Source organism: Jaculus jaculus, chromosome 1 (genome assembly GCF_020740685.1).
Source record: "Jaculus jaculus isolate mJacJac1 chromosome 1, mJacJac1.mat.Y.cur, whole genome shotgun sequence".
In the NCBI taxonomy this organism is placed as follows: Eukaryota; Metazoa; Chordata; class Mammalia; order Rodentia; family Dipodidae; genus Jaculus; species Jaculus jaculus.
In genome coordinates this window covers 270,489,998-270,503,655 of record NC_059102.1, presented here as the reverse complement: position 1 = coordinate 270,503,655, position 13,658 = coordinate 270,489,998, and the positions used below count along the sequence as shown (strand labels likewise).

The window sequence follows — 13,658 nt, the reverse complement described above, 5'->3', positions numbered from 1 at the left end:
GAGGATAGCGTCCTGAGACACAGCATCTGCTCGCTGAGCCCATGAGGATAGCATCCTGAGACATCGCATCTACTCCCTGAGCCCATGAGGATAGCGTCCTGAGACACCACATCTACTCCCTGAGCCTGTGAGGATAGCCTCCTGAGACACAGCATCTGCTCGCTGAGCCCGTGAGGATAGCGTCCTGAGACACCGCATCTACTCGCTGAGCCCATGAGGATAGCGTCCTGAGACACCACATCTACTCCCTGAGCCTGTGAGGATAGCGTCCTGAGACACAGCATCTGCTCGCTGAGCCCGTGAGGATAGCGTCCTGAGACATAGCATCTACTCCCTGAGCCCGTGAGGATAGCGTCCTGAGACACAGCATCTACTCCCTGAACCATGAGGATAGCGTCCTGAGACACAGCATCTACTCCCTGAGCCCGTGAGGATAGCGTTCTGAGACACAGCATCTACTCCCTGAGCCCGTGAGGATAGCGTCCTGAGACACAGCATCTACTCCCTGAACCCGTGAGGATAGCGTCCTGAGACACAGCACCTACTCCCTGAGCCCGTGAGGATAGCGTCCTGAGACACAGCATCTACTCCCTGAGCCCGTGAGGATAGCATCCTGAGACACAGCATCTACTCGCTGAGCCCATGAGGATAGCGTCCTGAGACACCGCATCTACTCGCTGAGCCCATGAGGATAGCATCCTGAGACACAGCATCTACTCTCATGGAGCTAGGGTTCACCCATCAAACCACATAGTCAAAAGAGGAATGACAAGAACATTAGCTTAGGTTCTGGTGGGGAGGTCCAATGTGTGGTGGGTCTTCTCTGTCTGGATCCAGGGAGCTAGCAGTTAAGCAGGAGCAATTGCTCATTGCTGGCTTCTTAGAACTAGTTGGGGAATAAGAAAACCATCCTGCTTATGTGATACTAAGGTTCATGTGACTCTTCCACCAGGAAGTCTCACCTGGCTGGCTATTTGCCTTCCCTCCTCTGGCCTCTCCTCAGTCTCCTAGGTGGACTTACCTCCTTTCCCTTCTGACCAGTTCTCTGAATTCTTGCATGTTACAGACCCTTCAATGTCCTCATTTCCTGTCCAGCTCTCTCACTAGATTTTAAGTTTGTTGGCTATAATGAATACATGCTGTCTGTCCCTGTATTTCCAGTACCTGGCCCAGAGTGCTTAAAATGATGAATGGATAGATCCTAGTCCCCTCACCACCAGAGTGGTTCTGTTTTGTTGATTTGTTGTTTGATCACTTTTACAGTTCTGGGGACTGAACCCAGGTCTTCCCACATGCTAGGCAAGTATTGTAACAGTAATCTACATCCCCAAAACTTATTATTTTGAGACAGTCTCACTAAGTTTCCCAGGCTGACCTTGGACTCATTCTGTAGTCCACTGAGGCCTTGAAATTGATATCTACCAGCCTCAGCTTCCTGAGTAGCTGAGATGACAGGCCTGAAACATCATGTACCAGCAAGGGTTTTTTTTTGTTTGTTTGTTTAATATGACTTAATATTTTGAGAGAAGGTCTCAGTATGTAGCCCAAACTAGCCTCAAATGCTCAGTCATCATGCTTCCACCTTCCAAGTACAGGTATCACAGGCATGACCATGACTGGTGAGTTCTTTATTTTTTTTAACCCTTGTTTCTAAGAGTTATCTTTTCTAGCTCTTCCCAAAGCCCCACTCCCTGTAAACCAGGCAGATTCTGGAATAATGACCTGAAAGCAGCCCATGACCCCAGCACACAGCTGGAGGTATGTGAAAACTGTGACAGCTGAGTGATGAAAAGAATACTCTAGGCTTCTCCCTGGAGATGGTGCTGGTCCTGCTAATGAAGGGAAACTAGAGTTGGGCAGAGATCCTGACTGCTTGTTCCTCAGAGCTCTCCGATGCCACTAAGGTGTCTTCTGGGAGTTGAAACTCTCTGTTTCTGAGAGTCAACTTGCCAGTAGGGTGTGAATGTAGAAGCAAAAGAAGGTTGTGTGAGTTTGCATGTCTGAGACTCTTGGCCATCTTTGCCTTGTACCCTCAGAGGGGGACACACTTGCTACCTGCCTGACTTAGCACTGTTCATTGTACCCCCATGAACTAAGGGAGAGACAATGTGATCTGTATTTGAGTTCTGGCCCAGCCACTCACCTGTTACCTTAACTGTGTCAGCTTTAAAATGTCTCAATTTCTTCAAGTTTGAGTGGGATTAGTAACAGAAATCATCTCATAGATTTCTTGTTTATGATAATTTTAAAATATTGTATTAATTTATGCTTTTTTAAATTTTGTGTATGCATATGTATATTTGTGTCTGTGTGTACAGGTGCACATGTGTGTACCTGAGTGTGGAGACTTCTGACATCATCTTTGGTAACAATGTCCACCTTTTTAGACACAGGATCTTTTATTAGCCTAGAACTCATCAATTGGGCATTACTGGATGGCTGGCAAGCCCCATGTATTCCCCTGTCTCCACCTCTCTGGTACTGGGATTACATGCATGTTTAACCATGCCTAGCATTTTACTTGAATATGGTGTATCAAACTCAGGTTCTCATGTTTGCAAGGCAGATACTTTGCTGACTGAGGTATGTCCTAAGCCCCACTTGATCTCTTGAATAGATAAATATTTTGATATTATTTTTAAATGATATTACAATCTGCTTATGAAAATTAAATGAGATTAGACTTTGGCTATGCCTGATGCACAGGAAACCTTTCTTTGGCAACATCCCTGTCTCTGTCATAAGGTCATGTGGTACTAAGTTAATTTATCTACTGATTAGTTTGCTTGTATTGTATTTTCCTCCACTGCAGTTAAACCTAGTGAGGCCAAGAACCTGTCTCTGCTGCCTGTGGGATGTCAAGTGCAATTGACAAGTGGTTCCTGCATACACAATCTGTGATAACAGTCAACAGCAGTCTCAGCCCCAGCTCATACCAACTCCTTACTCACAATCAGCTCTCCTTGCTTAGAAGGAACAAATGTCCTGTCTCATCAACAGGTAGGCTCTAGAGAGGAAAGAAAATAGATGAATCAATTACCTAGAGAGGAAGTTTTTGGAGCTAGGGAGAAAGCTCATTGGGTAAGGTTCTTGCTGTGAAAGCATGATTATCTGAGTTTGGATCTCTGGTACCCACATAAACTGCCTGGTGTGATGGCAGGTGCTTATCAACTCAGCACTGGGGAGGCAGAGAAAAGGAATCTCTAGCTAGCTGAGTCAATGATCTCTAGGTACAAAGAGGTACCCCATCCCAAATAATAAAGTGGAGACTGACATAGGAAGCCTCCCAGTGTCATCCTCTTGCTGCCACACGCACGTGCACATATATGAATATGCACCTATACATACATATATACTCCACACACAAAAAGAAAGAAAAGGGCTCCACGACTCAGTGCCTCCTGCAGACTGTCCATGTAGCAGAATAAAACAAAACTCAGAGTAAAGGACCGAGACTGAGAAGAATCAGCCAGAAAACTCAAGAGGCAGGAGCAGTCTCTTGGGGAACTGTTACAGATGAGCCAGAGTTTAAAGGGCAAGAAGCAAAGGCAAACCCAGCACAGAGCTAGGAGTCTGGACACTGGACAGACACATAAGAAAAGCATGAAAATGCTAAAGTAACAAGTTAACCACCAAAAGAGGGTTTGGCAGACAAGGAATGGGCAGAATGCAGAACAAAGGAGCAGAACAGCATTGAGTGGGCCACAGAGGAAGCAGCAGTCATGAGCGACCCATGAGATGGCATGGGCAAGCTCCTGTTGCCCTTCATCCAGACAGAATATAAGAAAAAGATTTAAATCACTATGATTTCATGAATCATCTACTATGCACCAGGCAGCAACATATGTTCATAATATTGCTTAATCCTTAGAAGAGAAAGCAATCATGATTCCTATTATATATGTGAGAAAAATTAACTCAGAGAAGTGAAGCAGATTGCTCAAGAGCCCAGAGCTAGTGAGCAGTTTGGTATGTTCATTTGCATATTGTGTGTCTTAACAATGAAGGTTTAGGTGTGTGAGGAGGAGAGGAACTGCGGACAACAACCAGGCATAGACTCCTCCATTTGTTTGCAGCCAAGCCTCCCTGGGCCATTCTCACACATGCCACAACTTGAACACAGTCTTCTCTATCCAGAGAGATACCCTATGTGGGGTAAAAGGAATATTTCTTCCCACTTCCCATGTTCTCTTCAGTGTGGGGGTTATCTATCAGTGTGACACTCCTGGCTGCTCACTGGCTCTTAGCTTTCTCCAACCCTGAGACAGTAGAGCAACGTATCTAGATGGTGAGTTTAACAGAAAAAACAGGATGTGAATATTTTGCCTGGTGCAAAAGTCTTTTTTCTCTCTCTAGCAGAGAACCAAATGGCTGATTGAGAGTGAACTATCAGGGCTGGGAAATAGAAAAAAAAAAAAAAAAAGTCCAAGAAGTGAGAGGATCTTATGTCTTCAGGATGCTTGTACTGCGTTGAGCTGAGCTGTTTAAGCCCCACCTGGGACTTTTCGACATGAATACCACATACCTTAGGTACTTCCTCCAAGGCACCTATCAAAAGCGAGAGTGACCTCTGGTTTACCAGCTTGCTTGACCCTTCCCCATCAGCTTAGTGGTCATGAGGCAGTCAATTCATACACCTCACAAACAAACCATCCTCCAGAGAAGAACCTTGCATCTCTCCTGATGTAATTTCACCTAGTTCTCATCTGGTTTGTACAGTTCATATCAAGATGGCTCACGCTGATAACTCTGAGTCAACATCTCAAAGGAATGTCCAGAACCTGGAAATAGGTTGGAGGAAACCAATCAAAGTACAGACGGTTCTAGAAATTAAGCTATGGGATAAATGGCAAAAAAAAAAAAAAAAAAAAAAGACTGGGAAGGTTTAATTCCCAAAAGATTTTCCTATGGTCCTCACACTTCAAGGGCGATCACACTGAGTAATGAGCTCCTGTGAATTCCAAAGGCAGAACTAAGTGCCAGTGAGGAATATTTTGCCTAATTAGAAGATATTTGTGACTCTGAGCACTATATGAAGATGGAATGACATACCACACTGTCTCTGGAATTATTCAGTCCCCAGTGGATTAAACAGAGATGGCTGGTCTTAAATAAATTTCCTCAAAGACTTTTACAGGCTCCAAGGTGGCATTGTATTTCTGTGGTGAGATATTCTGGCCTCTTTTCACTTTTCTCCCAGCAGCACACTAGTTTCTATCAAGGGTAGCAGGTCAGAGAAGACCCCTTTCATGTAACAACCCTGCTCACAGGGATACTTTATTGCCTGTGCTAATAAGGGGGGGGGTGCTCAGGAAGGATCAGAGCCCACATGACCCATGAGGGAGAAGCTTAGCCCAAGAGCAATTTCTCTCTCCCTCCCCATTCCTTGAAGGAGATCCTCCTGATGGCTAAGTAACCCACGGAGGGGTAGCCATGACTGCAGATCCATGATCAAGATAAATGTTCATCCCATACCTGCTTCCCTCTTCAGAGTGCAAAGGAACCAACGCACAAACCCCAAACTGGCATTTGGACATGGGTTTGAGCAGAAGGAATGTGTGCACCATCAAAACATAATGTCATTCATGCTGATGAGAGTACCACAGAAAGTTGAGAAGTGTCAACAGAGCTGCCAGGAAAAGGCAGAGTTTTGAGGGACATTGGGAGAGCTGGCATTTACGAGGGAAGACAGAGGGAGATGACCTGTGAAGAAATCTTCAAAAAGGAAGCTGTGGTTGGGAATTGGGTGGTAGAGCCCATGCTTAGCAACCATAAGCCTTGGGTTGAGAAGCCCAGCACCAGAAAAAAAGCAAAAGAATGAAGAAAGAAAGTGAAAAAGAGGGAGAGCCTATTGCAAAATAGCTGACAACAAACACAGAGGATGAGATCAGAGAATTACTCCCATTCACAATTGCATCAAAAAAAAAAAAAAAGTACCTTGGAATAAACCTAACCAAGAAAGTAAAGAATCTCTACAATGAGAACTTTAAAACACTCAAGCGATAAATTGCAGAAGACACTAGAAAGTGGAGAAACATCCCTTGTTCCTGGATTGGAAGAATCAATATTGTGAAAATGGCAATCTTACCAAAAGTAATCTACACATTTAATGCAATCCCTATCAAAATTCCAAAGGCATTCTTCATGGAAATAGAAAAAACAATCCAAAAATTCATTTGGAATCACAAAAAACCTCGAATATCTAAAATAATACTGAGCAACAAAAATAAGGCTGGTGGTATCACCATACCTGATTTTAATCTATACTACAGAGCCATAGTAACAAAAACAGCATGGTACTGGCACAAAAACAGACATGTAGATCAGTGGAACAGAATAGAGGACCCAGATGTAAGTCCAGGTAGCTATAGGCACCTGATATTCGATAAAAAATGCCAAAAATACTCATTGGAGAAAAGACAGCCTCTTCAGCAAATGGTGTTGGGAAAACTGGATATATATCTGTAGAAGGATGAAAATAGATTCTTCTCTCTCTCCATGCATAATAATTAAGTCCAAATGGATTAAAGACCTTAACATCAGACCAGAAACTCTGAAACTGCTAGAGGGAAAAGTAGGAGAAACCCTTCAAAATATTGGTCTTGGCAAAGACTTTTTGAATACAACCCCAGTTGCTCAGGCAATAAAACCACAGATTAATCACTAGGACCTCATGAAATTACAAAGATTTTGCACTGAAAAGAATACAGTAAAAAAGCAAAGAGGCAACCTACAGAATGGGAAAATATTTTCACCAGCTATATATATGATAGTGGATTAATATCTAGGATATACAAAGAACTCAAAAAGTTAAATAATAAGGAATCAAACAAGCCAATCAGAAAATGGGCTATGGAGCTAAATAGAGCATTCTCAAAGGAAGAAAGACAAATGGCATATAAGCATCTAAAAAATGTTCTACGTCACTAGTCATCAGGGAAATGCAGATTCAAACTACATTGAGATTCCATCTCACTCCTGTCAGATTGGCCACCATCATGAAAACAAATGATCATAAATGTTGGCGGGGATGTGGAAAAAGAGGAACCCTTCTACATTGCTGGTGGGAATGCAATCTGGTCCAGCCATTGTGGAAATCAGTGTGGAGGTTCCTAAAACAGCGAAAGATTGATCTACCATATGACCCAGCTATAGCACTCCTAGGCATATATCCTAAGGACTCATCTCATTTCCTTAGAAGTAAGTTCTAAACCATGTTTATTGCTGCTCAATTTATAATAGCTGGGAAATGGAACCAGCCTAGATGTCCCTCAACTGATGAGTGAATAATGAAGATGTGGCACATTTATACAATGGAGTTCTACTCAGCTGTAAAGAAAAATGAAGTTATGAAATTTGCAGAGAAATGGATGGATCTGGAAAGGATTATACTAAGAGAGGTAACCCAGGCCCAGAAAGCCAAGCGCCACATATTCTCCCTCATATGTGGATCCTAGCTACAGATGATTGGGCTTCTGTGTGAGAAGGAAAATACTTAGTAGCAGAGGCCAGTAAGTTAAAAAGGAGATATAAAGGGAAGAGAAAGGAAGGGAGGAGAGTACTTAATAGGTTGGTATTGTATATATGTAACTATAATGATTGAGATGGGGAGGTAATATGATGGAGAATGGAATTTCAAAGGGGAAAGTGCAGGGGGTTGGGAAGGGAGGGTATTACCATGGGATTTTTATTTTTTAATCATGGAAAATGTTAATAAAAATTGTGAAAAAAAAGGGCTGGAGAGATGGCTTAGCGGTTAAGCACTTGCCTATGAAGCCTAAGGACACCGGTTCGAGGCTCGGTTCCCCAGGTCCCACGTTAGCCAGATGCACAAGGGGGTGCACGCATCTGGAGTTCGTTTGCAGAGGCTGGAAGCCCTGGTGCGCCCATTCTCTCTCTCTCCCTCTATCTGTCTTTCTCTCTGTGTCTGTTGCTTTCAAATAAATAAATAATTTTTTTAAAAAAAATTGTGAAAAAAAAGAAGGAGAAAAACAGAATTTGGGAGCAGGTAGGAACTGGAGAAGTGAAGGAAAAGGATTAGGAGGAAGAGCATAAACATAATAGGTTTGTTTTAAGATATGCCCAGTTGAGAGTTTCAGGCAAAGATCCTGGGAATAGGAATATCAGGTACGCAGACCTCAGCTTTGTGAGTCCACACAGAGTTGGGAGTCTGGTGAGACTGCTAAGTGGGAGAGAATGCTGGAAAATGAGAGGGCAAAAGCCTTTACCTTGGAGCAAGTTGTAAGATTCTGGAAAATGAGAGAGAGAGCGAGAGAGAGAGAGAATTGAGAAATGCAGAGACCTAGAATGAAGAGGAGGTGATACCCTGGAGAATGCAGTTAGCCAGTCAATGGTGGTGCTGGAATTGGAGTCAAGCTCTGGCGATTAGAAGGACACTGGCAATCTTGGAGGGTACCATCTTCAGTTTGGTTGGCAGTAGAGGAGATTCAACCCTTGTCATATCCTGGAACATGCCTAGGATCAAACCTACACAAAGCCTTCTCTGGAAAAAGCCAACAATTAGATCACTGCAGAACAATGGGGCCTCCTAGGGTTCAGCTGTGTCACACTGCCCTTTCTGTATAGGTGACTCCAGCAAAAGGACCTGCAGATAAGTTCCAAAACAAGTAAGTGGATTGGACAATCCTAGTGTGACCAAATGATAGTCACAAAGGAGGAACACATCACCAGAGGGAGCCATTCATTCATGGCACCTTCACTTGTGATCTTTGGACCCGGCCTATCATGCTCTCTGTGAGAAGGACTGTGTGGGGCCTGCCTTCAGCAGGCTTACACCACAGTTGGGCTGTTCCATTGAGATTATCCCCCATCAAAACACTCTAGCTATAATTCCTAATAAAATCACCATCCAGGCTTTTACAGTGTTACCCAAGTTTCTTAATACTTCATGCTTTCCTGGGTAGGGTTAAATGAATGCTTGAACTTCATAATAAAAGATATGTGTACAGTTAAAACATATGATATGGCTGGGGATGTGGTTCCGTGGAGAGTACCAGCCTAGCACACACAGTACCCTGGGTTTCATTTCCTAGCACCATTAAAAAAAAAAAAAGACTGGAGATATCACTTAGCAGTTTAGGTGTTTGCCTGCAAAATCAAAGGATCCCAGTTCAACTCTCCAGGACCCAAGTAAGGATCCCGGTTCAACTCTCCAGGACCCATATGCACAAGGGGGCACATGCATCTGGAGTTCATTTGCAGTGGCTGGAGGCCCTACTGCACCCATTCTCTCTCTCAAATAAATAAAAAAAATAAAAGAATTTTGTAATGTGAGCTAGAGACTCACTGAGGACTGAATGGACCTCCTAATGTATATTATGTATGCTCCAGCTAGCTCCTTCCTCCCAGTATCAACCACACTTTGTTGTTTATCCATCCCAAGCCTCTGTCTTCAAATCTAAATAACTTCTATACCTTTACTTCCAACTGCCAATGACGTTCCACCTAACCACCCTTCACTGCTATCAAACTCAGTTCTAAATTTAAGCTTATCATTCAGTTTCTCCCAGATCCCTGCTTCTTAAAGCAGCCTTTTTCCCTGCCCACAGTACCTCACTTCATCATCACTCTATTGCATCTCCTGCATCCATCCAATTACCGAGTTCCGTACCAAACAGAGCAGCATGCACATACATTCAGTAGTTCTTTACTGATTGAGTGGACATGGTCTCAACCCTGGTGACTCTGTGATCAATGCTAACTATCTCTATAGTTTTGCTACTGATGACATTAAGAGGATGGCTTAGGGGGAGATGAATCTGATCCAGTGGGACCAATCTATGCTATCATACAGGTCAGAGATCTGCATGAGATTACAGGCATACACCACCACACCCAGCTTCCTTTTGAAATAGTTTTTATGACATGAATAGCATAATGACGTTATGGAAAGTTAAAATCTAGAGGACAGGAAAACAACTGTGTACTCTACTCCAGCCATTTACAGTTTCTTTCGCTTTCTTCCTTCTTTCAGCTATCTACAAACTACTTCCTTCAACTGTAATCACAGTTTTCCTCACAAGCCAGCAACCTAGAAATCTCATCTGGTCCTCTTGTGTTTTCTTTAGCTCAAGCAGTTCTCCATGTTGCCACACAATCTTTTCAACTGTCATCATCAGTGGCTGCCCACTGGTGCACCCAAAGGAGGTGCCATGGACTTTGTTTGGCTTTTGATATTTCACTATCTTAAATAAGATTATGTCAAAATTAACACTGTGCTTTGCATCTACCCTTTTTGCATAGTTCAAGTTTTGGAGTGTTTGTTTTGATTGCACTGCCAGGAATCAAACATAAACCTGCTAGAACACTAAGCCAGCTCTCCACCACCATATCCCTTGCCCTCAGGTTACTACTTCAAGAGAATTTTAATATAAAGTATTAGCACCTATGGCTCTTGATATACACTGTTACCTTCCTTCCCTCACCCTCTCCCACCTCCAAATGCATGCCAGCCTAAAACAAAGGTAACTTACCAATTAGGGTGTCTCCCCACTTAAAAAAAAATTAAAATAAATGTGTTCTGGTGTCACTGAAAGAATTTGTTTCTAACTGTCTCCACTTGTTTGGCTGTGACAAGCACTGGACTCTGGGCCTCAGCACATGCACAGTAAGCTCTTCCATCACTGAACCACAATTTCAGTCTTCAATTTCTCCACTTACTACAAAGATGTTGAGCATTCTTAAGAAGGATACCAAGCCTATCACTTCATATTGACAATGATAGAGCACTGAAGGTGACATTTTAGTCACCCCAAAGCATATATCATTCTTTTCTAAAGTTCTGAATGACTAACACTTTTATTTAGGGGCTAGTCATGGAGCTTGAGAGTCCTACTCAATTTAGGTGTCTTACTGGACACAAGGCACAGTCAAACTTACTGCAAAGGGCATAAGGGCACACTGGGCAGGTAGTGAATTTGGTATTACTAAGGTGAGCCTCCATCTTTCTAAAATGTACAGATGTTACTATTTTAATTTTTGTTTTTGGCATTCTCATAAATACATACATGTTTGATCCTCTCTGTTCCCCTTACCCTTCCCACTAAAGCCCTTTTTCTTCCCTTTAGATCCCCAACCTACTTCCATGCAATCTATATTTATTTTTTTGACCCCCTTCTGATTTAAATTAAGGTCGCTTGCATAATCATAAGTGGAAGGCTATTTACTGGAGAATGGGCAATCCTCCAATGGCTGCCCTCCTTAAAAGCAGAATACTAAGGACACTGACAAGCTAAGCAAGCAGGATAGATTGTGATTTTCTTAGCAACCTTGAGGTTTGCCCACATCTACCCCAGGAATAGATATTCTCATTGATCAGCTGTACAAGTGCTGCTCTTTAAAGCTGACTTCCCAGAACCTTTTCCACCTCCAGGAGACGCCAGGAGTCTCAGTCATGGCATTGTAATCCTGTTTCTAATTGTTCTGTCTTCTTTTATGCAACTGAAAAATACAAAAACTATGTTTGAATTGATGAGTCCTTGGGTATGGGCTATGATAGAGCCCTGAACTCTGGCTTCTGTGCCCCAGCTTCTTCCCTCCCCAGCCCACTGGCCATCTGAAGGTTCTATTGATAAAGTAGAAGACCCAGCTAAGCTCCCAGAAGTTGGCTTCCTGAGACACCTGGCATCCATGTAAATAAATGCCCCACTGAGTGATGGGATTATCTACTTTTGACCTTTTTCTTTTTAATTTACAGAAGCTCAGCTCTACAACACTGCTAAACTCCAGCAAGCACCAACTTGTGTCTCATGTCAAGAAAGAATTTTGTTATTCAGTTATAGTAAAAGGCAAAATAGAGTGAGTCACCTAAGATTCTGTTTCTCAGTAAAATGCCTCCCAGTCACATCCAACAGTGATATTTACCCCTCCAGGGCTGTAACCACAGGGTGATAACCTCCCCACAAAAGATTCTGTGTAGCCATGTCCTTTCTTTATCTTTCCAGGCCTTTCTGGGTTAGGAAAACTGGGTTATTCTAATTACAGCTCTATCCAAACTCAGACTTTACCACCAAACAAACCCGTTTTACAACTCAAAGGAATTTAATCTGGCCTCACACTTGTGGGATAAATACAAAAGAAGTGAAAGGCTGGCAGCTCAGCTAATGAGCACCTCAATTTCTGACAAGTGGATCTAATTGAGAAGCATTGAAAAACTAATGATACGCTTGGAGAGAAAGGTCCCGGCAGGACATGGGGCTCTTGATAGCAGCCAGGTAAACTAGAACGTCTGTGCCACCGTTGAGCCCCGATCCACAGATCCACAGCGTGCTGCTGGGGAGTGAGCTTGGCAAACTTTCCTGCATACACCTAAAGCAGATGACCAAGGTTAGAACCTGGCTGAATGTTCATCTCAGAACAAAATCCCACTTAACCCCAAAAACATCCTGGGTGCAACAACACATGTGAAATGACCAGGTTTTTTTTTTATCATTATTTATGACTGGGAAACTCACGAAATCATTGCCATTGGCGCCCCTTCCCTTCACCACCCAAAAGAATGCAGTGAAAACCACCTGGATAAATTCTTCCATTCTCTCTATGCCAAGTACTTTATATTAAAGTCAGACCTGAGAACATTCCACTAAGTCAAGGAGAGCATTAGAGCAACCCTGCCCTCTCCACGAGGGTCACAGCAGTGCCGGCCACTTACCTGTCACCAAGACTGCCTTTTGATCCACGGGTAACAGCTCTTGGTCAGATGAACACACATACAGAAGGAAACACGACAAGGAGAAGAGGAGCAGATTGCAGAAGAGAGACAAGCTAAGCAGCCAGGCACCTCCCCAGAGGGCAGCGAGGCAGACTGCCTGGCTCTGCAGCTGCCCTGGACTTTTGGATCTGCAAAGGATAACCCCCAGCACGGTTGTGGCAGCCAAACAGAGCCACACTGACTCAGAGGAAAGCAGGTTCATTCTCCACCACGGTGCACCTTGCCTTGCTCAGGGCCAGGGAGGGAAGTATGCAGGGCTAGCTGGAGGCAGCCGGGGTTATTTGAATGGAAAGGAGAGAGGGGAGGGGGAATCAGCCCCCGCACCGGTTAAATGAGATTAAGTGAGATTAAGGGTAGAAATAGATGCCTGAATATTCCCATGGGGTAATTTAAACCAGTGCATATGGCAATCCAAACATTGGGCATTTTCCACTTGTCCCTCCCTCTTACACACACAACAAACATGCACTTTTGAATCTTATAGTGACCTTTCCACCTCAGGAGAGATGATTAAGTGGATAATAATTAACACAATTCGAGTTCACGGAAAGACAGTCTCTTCCTTTTGATGTTTGCTGTGTGTGTGTGTTTGAGTTCTTTTTCTGACTCAGACTCTGTGTGTGTGTGTGTGTGTGTGTGTGTGTGTGTGTGTGTGTGTGTGTGTAAACCCAGGCAATTAGTGAGTTTTGGAAGGGGATAGCATCCATGACTTGGCCCATGTCTCTGCAGAATACCTCCATCTGAAGCAGGAGGCTGGATGGTCAAACTGAAGAGATTCTTTGGCAGATGAAAAGTGCTTTGGTCTTGCCAGAGGGGAGCTGTGCCAGGGAGAGATGATAATGACAATAGAACTCAGAACGGCCACCATCAATACTTTCTTGTAGCAGGGGCTGGGTTCAGCTACTCGTTCGTTCATCCTCCACTCTGT

The 13,658-nt window shown here is 43.5% G+C and overlaps 1 protein-coding gene across 2 annotated transcripts in view; it reads right to left on the bottom strand.

Moving 5' to 3' along the window:
• Positions 1–13,035, bottom strand: part of Hsd17b2 (hydroxysteroid 17-beta dehydrogenase 2) — a 63,916-nt gene extending 50,881 nt beyond the window's left edge. For both annotated transcript variants that reach the window (XM_004659481.2, XM_045140852.1), the window contains exon 1: positions 12,671–13,035. In XM_004659481.2, coding sequence (XP_004659538.1) covers positions 12,671–12,932 — 262 coding nt within the window. In that variant the 5' untranslated portion in view covers positions 12,933–13,035. The remainder of the gene's footprint in view (positions 1–12,670) is intronic.
• Between the last annotated feature and the right edge of the window lie 623 nt (positions 13,036–13,658).